The sequence below is a fragment of the Cryptomeria japonica genome, chromosome 4 (genome assembly GCF_030272615.1).
Source record: "Cryptomeria japonica chromosome 4, Sugi_1.0, whole genome shotgun sequence".
Lineage (NCBI taxonomy): Eukaryota > Viridiplantae > Streptophyta > Pinopsida > Cupressales > Cupressaceae > Cryptomeria > Cryptomeria japonica.
Genome location: NC_081408.1, coordinates 46066292 through 46078773, shown reverse-complemented (window position 1 = coordinate 46078773; position 12482 = coordinate 46066292). Strand labels below are relative to the sequence as shown.

At 32.1% G+C, this 12482-nt stretch overlaps 1 protein-coding gene across 1 annotated transcript; it reads left to right on the top strand.

Annotated features, from left to right (window-relative positions):
* The first annotated feature begins 9442 nt into the window (after nucleotides 1–9442).
* LOC131056812 (putative FBD-associated F-box protein At5g56700) lies at nucleotides 9443–11439 on the top strand. The gene is made up of 3 exons (XM_057991085.2): nucleotides 9443–9612; nucleotides 9723–10721; nucleotides 10953–11439. Exons 2-3 carry the CDS (start codon nucleotides 9768–9770, stop codon nucleotides 11283–11285), a joined length of 1287 nt encoding a protein of 428 aa, XP_057847068.2. The 5' UTR covers nucleotides 9443–9612; nucleotides 9723–9767; the 3' UTR covers nucleotides 11286–11439.
* The last annotated feature ends 1043 nt before the right edge of the window (nucleotides 11440–12482 follow it).

Below are 12482 nucleotides of genomic sequence, written 5' to 3'. Positions count from 1 at the left end.
GTCAAACTTTGACATAGCGTAACTCAGAGACCATGACACTTATGGATGACCCGTTTGAACCTATGGGGTCGTGTTGTTTTCCTAAAAAATCCTCTCTCAGTTTTAGGCAAATCGATTCCATTTTCTTGTGGTTAGATTTTTCTGTTGCACCAAAAACCGTCAAAAACCGTTAATGAGAGGTGGCAAAATAGCGCAACTTTCGTTCTACTTGTCGTGGGAATGAACCATTAGTATGAGCACATTTGGGTGGTTGCGTTTATGCTAGGTGTACCCTTTTATAGCTCCCCAAGGTGTTCGATCATTACGAGCCACCTCGTAGCGACATTTTCCCTTAAGTGCTCAAAGTGGAAAAAATGGTCAAACTTTGACGTAGCGTAACTCGAAGACCATGGCAGTTATGGATGATCTATTTGAACCTATGGAGTCATGTTGTCACTGCCTAAAAAATACTCTCGTAGTTTCGGGCAACTCGATTCCGTTTTCTCATGGTTAGATTTTTTCTATCGCATCAAAAACTGTTAGTGGGAGGTGGCAAGATAGTGCATCTTTCGTTATGCTTGTCGTGGGAACTAACCATCAGAGTGAGCACATCCAGGTGGCTCGATTTATGATACGTGTTCCCTTGTATCGCTCACCAAGGCATCCAATCGTTACGATCCACCTCGTAGCGACGTTTTCCCTTGAGCGCTCAAAGTGGAAAAAATGGTCAAACTTTGATGTAGCATAACTCAGAGACTGTGGCACTTATAGATGATACGTTTGAACCTATGGGGTCATGTTGTTGTTTCCTAAAAAATCCTCTCTCGGTTTCGGGCAACTCAATTTCATTTTCTTGTGGTTAGATTTTTTTTGTTTCATCAAAAACCGTCAAAAACCATCAGTGAGAGGTGGCAAAATAATGCAACTTTCATTCTTCTTGTCATGGGAACAAACCGTCAGTGTGAGCGCATCCAGGTTTACGCTAGGTGTTCCCTTGTATCACTCCCCAAGACGTCCGATCGTTACGAGCCACCTCATAGCGACATTTTCCCTTGAGCGCTCAAAGTGGAAAAAATGGTCAAACTTTGACGTAGCGTAACTCAGAGACCGTGGAACTTATGGATGATATGTTTGAACCTATGGGGTCATGTTGTCTCTGCCTACAAAAATTCTATCTCGGATTCGGACTATTCCTACTAGCCCTTCAAATCGGGTAATTCAATAATAACTCAAAACTTTCCCAAAACACTTGGAAAAAATTTTGCATATTGAGATACCCATTTGCAAGTTATTTAACATATGTCAGAATCAAACTCAATTATTTATAATCAAATGGTACAAATCTGGGCTCTCAAAATTTGCAAATCAGCCCCATGGACACTTTCATATATAAAATTTGGCATCTTATACAAACGATCAAGCTCATTACTATTTATATTTACCAAATTTTGCATCTAAATATGCAAATTACAACTCGTTGTTTTTTTATACAAAACTTAGAATCTAAATATGCACATTACAACTCATTGTTGTTTTTTTATACAAAATTTAGCATCTAGATATGCACATTACAACTCATTGATGTTTTTATATACAAAATTTGGCGTCTACATATGCACATTACAGCTCATATGCATGAAGAGCACATCCAAAAAAGTGAAGTTACAACATTTCGTAAAAGATATATACAAAATTGTCAAAATTATTCTACCATATTGTAGAATTATTCTTCTAGATGGCCCAAAATCAATCAAGTGAACCTTCTGGATCAGCTCTAACCCTTAGTTTCTCAAGTATTGCCTCGTGGTCTGATTCAGAAACTTTCCATAAATCCTTGTTAAGAGGTCTACCATGCTATCTAATCAAATGAATATTTATTGCAACAAGAAGGATTAAGTAATGAAGAATATGTCTATGTGTCTCAAAGTCCTCAAACAACCAGGCATTAGAATTTTTGATAGGGTACCTGCATTTTATAGAAGGATAATGCCAAAATCAATACAATTATTGCTAAATAAATGAGTTTAAGAGGTCTCACTACAACTCGACACAACAACGGTACCTTCTAAGCCATGTCCCTGTCACAACAACGGATCCTATTGGGTACTCAATACCCTCTTCATCAACCACTGTAGAAGTCAATTTCTTTTTGTCCTCAATACAATGACACAAAAAGTAATCTATTCCTTCTTTGTTGTTCTCATCCGCAATAATTGCATATACATGACCTGCATTTAATAGAAGGATATAAGTTAATACCAAAATCAGCATAAGTTAATACTAATAAATTAAGTTTAAAATTGTAGCAAATTGCAACCCTTTACCTGGTTCAACTATGTCTGATACATGGTCAAAATCCATTGATGCTTCAATCTGGTTCATTTGTAGTGTGCTAGGAAGTTGATTAAATCCACTGATTAAATCCTAGGTTTGGGGGCTTTTGAATCCATCTACTTGTTGTCATTACATCTCTAGAGTGTCTTAGTTTTGACTACTCTATACTTAACCATGGTTATGAGCATAAGTTCATGTACCAACTAAATTGGGGGTTAAATGTAGCATAATAAATTGTTTATCCCAACAATTTCATGATTTATTTAGTACTTTCCTTAGTGTGAACTCCCTTGTTTTATTTTAAGGTTGTTTGTATGATGGGCGAGGCCGTTGATGTCACAACTCGCATTATTTAATTTTGCATTATCAAATTGGGCGTGTCTTAGAGTTGTATGAGATAAGGATGTTAATTTGGCCGGGGGGGGGAGGGGGTTGCATTGAAAACAATGACTTACGCTGCACTCATGCTCCATCAGGAGCTCTTGAGATCAATCTCTAAAACTAAACTCTATGCTAAGGGTGCCTATCTATTATAGTGAAATTGACACTCAAGATTCTAAATCATTTCTAAGAGAGACTCTGGTTCTTTAGTGCAATAAAAAAAGAAGATTAAAACAAATTCATGGAACCATCTAACCAAGACTCAGACTATATTTAAATTACAACACATAAATTCAAATTCTATTCTATTCTATTTATTGAGAAATTTAACATATTTTACACTTTTAGGAAATTAGAATTATATTCAAAAGATCATTTAAAATAAATTAAATTCCATGAATGAGCTCAATAAAGCTTTTGTCTAATCACTACTTCCATCACCATTGTCAACTACAAATAAAATCAGAAACTGAAATGCAATGATTAACAAATTCAAATTGAGCTAGATAAAGCATCTACTGAAAAGATCTATGAATGAAAGCTGCTGATTACAAATGATATTTAATTTTTTATGAACATGAACTTGCAAAAAGGAATGTAACTGAAGACAAACATATAGTAACTTAATAAGAAAAACAAAAAAACAACTTAGGATCACCTCCCTTTGGTTGAGTAGGGCCCGCTCTTCCTTTAGTGGGATCTTTTAACATCGAGATTTTAAATCAACTTCAAATTTGCATTACAATTGGTTCCCGAAAGGGAGTAAAACAAGTTTTTGAAATTACAAAGAAATGAGACTCTGAAACTGACTATTGAAAAACTAGCTAACTAGCTTTCTACTGAAATCCAAGGGATATATATACACATCCTTATTCAAATTCAAATGTTGTGTTACCCATCTAGATGAGTAACAACTATTAACTTAAACTATAGAATACTTGATGTCTTTGATTACCATGCATTTCTTGCTTCAAATGAAACTATAAGTTTCATGAATAGCCGATGAAGGAAACTAGAAGAGAATCGAACTACATGTTCAAGTTGGAGCGATCAAAAGTATGACCAAGCGTTCCACATGGATGAGCAGAAATTTCATGGCTCCATGTCTTGAAACTACTTTTTAAAATTTTGAAATCATCACAGGCAAAATAGAACAAGACATAACAATAAAATATTTTATTGATATCGACCATTTCTTCATTGATTTAACCATAAAAGCAATATATTTAATATAAAATACCATCCCTAATATATATCCTCTAATTAGAAAAGTATTAAAGAAAAATAAGTAAACATGTAAGCATACGATCTACTACTAGACACATTAGTTAACAAAATATACAAAGTTTCAAAGTATAAAATTTTTAAGTTTAAATTTTCTTTCCTACCGGTGCCCACACTGAATGGAGGTGTAACATTATTTTTTATCAATAATATCGGCCTCGGCCTTTTACCAAAAAAATAAATAAATAATTTTAAGTTTAAATTATGATTTAAAATGTTATTTTTAAGCACTCATCATTGTACTCTATGATACCTTAAAAATTTATTGATGATCCTACACTTAAAATTTTGTCGAACATGAAATCCCTAACTAGGCCGTATGGTAAGGGCTCCAATGTCTAGTTCTCTCTTTTTTAAGCCCATTTTTGGGTGGACTCAATTGCCCAGTGCCTTAGTCCTAGTAATAAAATTTAGGGTGTTGTAGGTGTCATCCTTTGTCTTTGGTGATATGATCTTGATCATTGTATTTTATCATTATTCATAAGATTACACATAAAATTATCTATGTGAATGATCTCTCACACTAAACAATAATAAACTACAAGCACTTTACAATTTACACTTTTATCACAACAAAGGTTCACTCAAGTATTAATTCATTTTCCTTATTTATTGTTGTCATTAGTATATTGGACTAGAACATGGAATAATTTCAAAAGAGAACTGCATCAGCACTTTGATATGAATATCCTTGAGTGGATTTCATACCTAAGGTAATCTTGTTAATTTCAACATTTTATCATTGATTAGCCTTTGTCCTTGTGAGGGCATACACTCTATCTTATCATTTCTATTGTTGAGGTGGAATACCAACATGAGATTTGATTAAAACAATCCCATATACAACACAATAGGTTTCCCCATTTTGTACATGTACAAATTCATATCCAAGTATGAGAAACTACAAGAAGGAAGTGCAGAAATTGACAAATTATTCCATTCTTGAACAAACAAAAACACTAAGACTGGAGTGTCCAACATACTATCTTGTTATTTTTACCCATATTTTTAAGAGATAGGTGTATAGAGGTTTTTGGATCCCATGCCCAATTGTCTCCAAGTATCCTCAATCATCAGAAAAGGGCACCCAACACTTTTGCCCTACACAATCAGCTTTAGATTATATTTCCAAGTTGTTCTCTATTTCTACATCCTATATACTCTTTATTGTTCTACTTTTTTATGATGTATCTATTGTATTACATCAAAATTATTTATGTATCCATTGTTAGCATATTTCATTCACACACACATCAAAACCTTAATATTTTACAATGAAAGAATAAAATTCCAATGCTTAGCTCTTCCTTGAGGATAATAGCTACTTCAATTTGTGTTCTAAGGTGATGAAGGACTGATATCTTCTAGTTTGCATTGATTAGTATCCAGGGATCTCATTTCCTCCATTTCATGTTTATCTCCTCCTCTTCAGTTGGATAATAATATAGATGGTCAAAAAAATTAATGTACCTTTAATTTTTAATTTTCATGTTCATGACAAGGTAATTTCGTCTTCTAATATTTGGTATTATGATGGTGTAGTTCCTTTAGATAGGCCTTCTCAGGGGGATTCTCTCTCCTCTTGTCTTAAAATTACTAATTTAGATTACTCTTCCTAATTATTCTATTTAGGAGGGAGAACGGGTCCCCTAAGTTGGATTTTCTTTCACATGCTAGATCATTGTCTGGGGAGTTTCATTGGTGTGGATCAAGATTTGGTTTTGCTTGATTTCTTTTTGCCTTTTTTGGCTAGCTTCCTTGTTATGCCTTGTACTCCTCTCATTATTTTTTGTTATAGTGTTGGGGCCTTATCAAAATCCTAATTTCTCTTAATATGTAATAAATTTACTTACTAGAGGAGAGTATCCAAACTATTAGTCTAAAGATATTAATGTTAGATGACTTATTGGCTATGAAGAAAACAAAAATACAAATATTGAAGCAATAAGTGAAAATTTTACTTGTTTGCAATTTTTATAATTATATTATTATATGGACATAACCTATGAATATTGTGTGTTTGCATCCCAAGAACATGATTCAACTACCAAACTATCATCTTAAACCAAGCTATCTAAAATGATACTCTCCCTTGGCATATAAAAGGAGAAGAATAATGTCTCTCATTCACCTCAAATAATAAGAAAATAAGTATCCCATCAATAATACCATAAGTTTGAATAAAACAAATCAATATTGTAATAATTTTTTTTAATTATTAAAATATGTTTAAAATAGGATGATGAAAAGGGGATGTTACATCCTTCCCCACTAGAGAAAAACATTTTATTGATGGCCTATTTTATATAAAGTATGAAACAAACACCAAGTATTCAAGTATAGAAAAATTAAGTCATTTCCAATGAAATTTATCTAGATTACTTATATAATCTCAAAGACTCACTAGATTTGATTGCACAATTTTTTCCATTATGCACCATCAATGATGATTTATCCTTATAGAAATGGAAAAAAATGTTTAACTTTTCATAAATATTTTCAACCCACATGAGACTTTAGAATGTTTATGAATAGGTTCATAATACTCACCACTTAATCCCAAATCATTATCCATATTGACCTTATGACGGCAAACAAACATCCTATAACACTTGTTATCATTACTTTAATAGTTAAAAAAAATGAACAAGCTTTAAATGTTCCTTTATGTCCTTAAGAACAAGGTCTATGCTTCTAAGAAGATCATAATCTACTTCTAAATTTAAAGAGCAAAAGTATAAATATAATTAGAATAATTCGATAGTTGGTGACTATATTATCATTAAACTAGTAACAAAATAAAGATATAATCCACTTGTCCTTTCCATAGATGTCATTTTCAAGATAAAAATATAGAAATTAACATTTTTGTTTATATGTACATCAAGCATATCAACCATCAAGATTGCTAAGAGACATGTGTAACATACAACACACTAACATAGATACATGTAATAGAAGGTTTATTTTCTTTGTCTCTCCCTAGAGATGTGGTTCTTATTGTTGGATTTTGAGGGCCTTGCCTTTCACTATCAAAAATGCTTCTCAACAGATCATTTAGCTCCAGATTTCTCTCTTCTAGTCACAAAGGTGTTGCTAATTAGTGGAAGGATGCTATAGCTAATCACTTGACTACCAATTCTTTTGATTTTGATTCTATTGGCTCCTCTCATGAGGATGATGTCTCCTCCCAAGATGAAGTTGTGGCTCTTACTATTGCTAAAGCTACTATCGACCCTCTTGTTGGAACTATTGTGGCCTCTTCTATCCCCGAGGCTCTCACTCCTATTGCTCTTATTCTGCAACTACGATCTATTCCTGTCGAATATGCTCTTGATGTTGTTTTGTCGTAGCAGCCTATTGTCATTCTGTACCAGTAGCCTGCTATTATTTTTTATATAAACCCTGTGGGTTACTCCCCGCTTGATCCTTATTTTGATGGTCCTAATGACAGTATTGCCTGGACTGTGGTTTATCACATGTGGAAGGGGAAGTCTTTCCCCCTCCCCCAAACCCCTACTTGTCAAGGCTTGGGTGTTTGTCCCCATCCTTGAGTTGGGTTTTGGGTTGTTGCAGGTTTGACATGTTTTTCTCTTGGTCCATCTGACCTCATTTTGTTGAGGGTTTGCACCACTGTTTTATGTCTCTCTTGTCGCCTACCGGTTGTTGTATTAAGGATCAACACCCTTGTTTTGTTGCTTTCTTAATACAAAATATAAGATTTTCTTTTTTAGTAATTTAAGATCATTTGATAATATAATATGGTTAATAATATAATATAATATTTTTAATAATATAATGACTATTAATTACTAATAAAATATTTTGTTGAACAATTATTAATAATATGAGTAAAACATGGTAAATATTTTATGTAGAAATATAATCATTTTGGAGTCTAATATAGTAATAATTTGATTGTTAATTAACTTCTTATACACAATCTTATTAGATTATTTTGATAAAATAATTATCACATATTTAAGATGTATTTTATGAACACAAAGTATTTTAAAATAGCCATTAAATCTAAAATAAATTTATTTAAAAAATCATAATTAAGATATATTATATTATACTTAAATACATATATTTAAAAAATCTCAAAATTATTTATTTATTTATAGCTATCTTTATAATTTTATTGCTTTGTTACTTTATTTTTTTTGGTAATTAATTTTTGTAACTTTCAATTTTACTTTTGAAAAAACCACCAATAATTATTTTCATAATTATAATTTAAAAAATTATTTATTTGTGTTTAATGTTTCTAATTTATACATTTTTACTTTTTATTATTTCTTTAAAAATCATCAAAAGTAAAAAAATTATAAAACACTTATTCTCAAATTATTAAACTTTTAACCATTAATATTTTCTTTAAAAAATGGCATTAGATTATAATTATGAAATAGAAATTAAATTTTTAAAATTATTTAATTTAGTTATATTTTTTATTATTATTTTATTTTTTAATAATTAACTATATTTATATGTCTATTTAACCTCTTTTAAATAGTTTTAATGCTATCCATACCACAATCTTTAAAATAAAAAAATAGAAATGTTAAAATTTATGTTCTACTTATTTAGGAAAGGAAGTAATGTGTTTTTTAATTAAATATTTATATGTTGGGGACATAATAAGTATTGAAATTATAATGAAAATTAATTGTCCCTTGCAAGGAATGCCTATTTTTAGACCTTTAATATTCATGAAGAGAGGCCAATCTTAATGGGTAGAACCCTCCTTGCCATTTTATCAATTTATTTTTTATCTTTAATATTTGTACATCTAAATCTCATTGTTTTAACTTAATATTTTCTTATTCTAGTTATTTAGTAAACATATATTTTTTCAATCAATTTATCTATCCTTTGATTAAATAAATATTTATTATTTGTTTAATTCTTTTCCCATCACTTTTTACACAGGGAGTAATCTATTTTAACTGGGAGCTATGAACGGACCCATCACCTTTATTCTTAGAACTAAATTAATTGATTAACTCTTAATTTATTTTTTTAGGTTAATTAATTTCCATTACATTTTCTCGTGGATCCTTGTCCACTTAATCTTAGTCTTCTATTCATTCATTTGGATCACCATCTAAACTGGTTGACAAGTGTGCCTTCACATATCTAATTAAGATCTTATTGAGATTCATTGAACCTAGGTACTTACCAAAAGTAAAACTAACTTGTTATCTCATCCATTCATTTTAAATTAACCTCTTAATCATAGCCATTAACATAAGGATGTTGCCCTAGAGTCTATTCTAGTCCTAACCTTTATCCTCCATGTGACACTTGTCACATGATCACAACTTTGATCCAAAGCCCTAATCCTCATTCAATCTTAACCATCTATTATCCAGTCTATCTTGACCCTTGATTTCATATTGAGGATTCTATAAATTAGAGATTTTTCATTCCGTTTAGAGATCTCCTTTCATGACAACCTTATGGTGTTGACATCTCTGTTACACCTTCATTGTATCTTTATGATATCTTTCTTTTATCTATTTGATCTTTCATCATATCAATTCTATCATCATGCTATTGGTTTCATAAATCCATCAAAGGAGAAGTCAAATCGAACAACAGTACATTCTACTTTAGCTCATCAAACAGGTATGAAGATGCTTTGGGGTTTAATTTTTTTACACTATCTTATTGTTATTTCTGTCTCAATCATTTTCATTTTCACCAATATTTACAAAGCCCATTAATTTCTTTGACAGCACCAACCTTTTTCAAATACTCCAGAACTTTAAAAAGTAAAAGTGATGGCCCCTGAAAGAAATCCAAATCCACTGGACTTAAATGATCTTCCAGATTGCATACTGACAACCATTCTAAGTAAAGTTCCTTTGAAGCAAGCAGTGTGTTGTTCAATCCTCTCTAAAAGATGGAAATTTATTTGGACATCTTTACCCAACTTTAAAATTTCATCGGTAGATTTGTCCTTTTCTTCATGTAGCTGCATTGTTGATGGTATTTTTGAGCATCATTCAGGTTCCCTTCAACTTTTTGAGTTTGGTATTCCCCTCTACAATGAGATAAGTGACAAGATTTCTGAGTGGATTCAGCGTGCTGCTTTGATAGATGTGAGAGACATTAAAATTGAAGGGAACACCATAAATTTTTTTGAGGTTCCCACATCCATTTTCTTATGCCACAGCCTCAGATCTTTGTCTCTGAAGAGTTTTTGTTTCAGAAATATGCCCAACTATTTTGTTGGTTTAGCTGGCCTAGAAACACTCAATTTTGAGAATGTTGAGCTGAATGACAACGTCATTTATCTCATGTTGCAATTATGTCCAGTTTTGAAGATTTTAAGCATTTTTGATTGCCGTGGACTCAGGAGATTAAGGATATTTTCAGACAGTCTTGTAACCCTAAATCTCTGCTCCCAGATCGAGGCAATAACAGCAAATTGCCCAACATTGGCGAACCTTCTATTAATGAAAAAGTTTGGTAATGTGGTTGAGATGGCATACTACTTACCAGCATGTTTAAGCCTATGTACAGATGCTGCACAATTCAGAATGTTTACAACTTTAAAGTCACTGAGAAAAATTACCTTAGTGAACCTGATTCAAAAGCACGATGTACCGATTCTCAGCGAATTTCCTAATTTAGAACAATTGTGCATAGGCAACGAGGCCTACAGTGTACCGATTCTAAGCGAATTTCCTAATTTAGATCAAATGTTAGGCAACGACGCCTATAATGCATTGGTGAGTTTTTCAAGTCTTGTTTTATTATTATAAATATTATTTTTCTGATCGATCCCTTCCCGCATGAGATCGATTTGTTGCTCTTCTGCATTTTAATTTTAATTTTAGAGATGGGGAAAAATAGTTGGTAGAAATATTGGAACTGCATTTCTGGTTATTATCATATACTTTTGTTTATTTTTCTGACTCGATCTCTCGGAATTTTTGTTTTGGTCTAATGGTGCAATGCAGGAATCTCTTTGGTCTAATGGTGCAATGCATGAATTTCTTTGGTCTAATGCTCTAATTCCAGAAAGTTCAGCATCCTCCTTACTCAAAAATCTAAAACGGGTTCATCTTAATATGACCCTATTTTATGACCCTACGCCTCTGCTTACCTATTTACTTCCACGCGCTCCTGCTATGAAAAGCTTGTTAGTTTCCCGGGAAGAAGGATTCAAAGGCATTAATGCTCAGCGACTTATGAACAGATTGTTGAATCTTCAGAAAGAATTTACACAAACCAAAATTCTCTTCTCGCAGGATACTGTGAAGGAAGGGAGATGCCTCTGCGATCTTGAGTAGTTTATTTGATATCTGGAGATCTTAAAGATTCTGACAGTTGTTTAGTGCTTGCATTTACAATTTATTTTGGTTAATTTTGCAGTTGTATAATTACAAAGGAGATAGAAGTATGTGTCAAATTTTATCTGAACTTAATAAGCAAGAGTAAATTTTAATGGGTTCAGCAAATCGTTCAAGGGTTTTTCAATATTTCTGTGATCTTTCCATTGAGTGTTTTTGCCGTTGCGGTTTTGTTCTGCAGTCTTTTGCTGGTGTTATTGAGAAAAATTATAAAATATTCGGTAACAAATCTTCTATTGTCAAATAATTGATATGTTTATTTAAATTAGTTCAATACGTTCGTCAATTCTAATTATGTTTCCCATGATGGTGATGGATTAGACAGTTTGTTTAGTGAATAAAACTTGGTAGCTTTTCAGCTTTGATGATCTGTAGCCTGTTAATTCAATTTCATACAGTAAACCTCCTAACATTTGTTGAATATAAAAGTATAAATTATCATTAATAATTGTATCATAAAAGCAAATCAATGGTGCATCTTACGCAAGCCAGCAACAGTGAAATTTTAATTTCTCTAAGAGTAATCTCTAATTCTTTTAAAGGGAGTTGTACCTCTCTTTCATTTGTTCAGCTTTGGGTTGTGAAGTTGCCGAAACAGAAAATATCATGAAAGGAACTTTAATGTGTAGAATTGAGAGAATAATGATGAACAAAATGTTGGAATGTGAAGTTCAAATTGGGCTCTTAGTTTGCAATGGTTGAGTCATCTTGGACTCCCATCTAGCAGTGGCTGAGTCATTATAGCCTTCTTAGGTAGCAGTGGTTGCATCATCACAGCTTGCAAAAAAATTTGAGGTCTACTATAAATAGAAAGTATTTTTAGGAAATTTTCTATAAATAGTAATTTCGACATGTGTTTTACATATAGTTGTGCCAGTCATACTTACTATATTTAGTAAGTTGTCTTCAAGTAGACTCTGCAACTTGGTTGTTTTATGCAACTCAAGTCATGTTTTAGTTTCTAAAAATCAATACGAAAGATAATTTGCAACCCAAGAGCCTAAGATAGATATCTCCCTTAATATACAGTGAGAGAATCTAGCTTCAGTGCCCACATTTTCTGGGCTGAGGATGAAAGCAAGTTTATTTTGAAATGCATTTAACCCTATACAGTTTCTTCATCAATTCAAAAAACCT

What these genes read in the sequence shown, in the direction of transcription:
- LOC131056812 (XM_057991085.2), top strand. Translation starts at nt 9,768, where the DNA reads ATGGCCCCTGAAAGAAATCCAAATCCACTGGACTTAAATGATCTTCCA. An exon ending in ACGACGCCTATAATGCATTG is followed by an intron (nt 10,722 to 10,952) that starts GTGAGTTTTTCA and finishes GGTGCAATGCAG; the next exon opens with GAATCTCTTTGGTCTAATGG.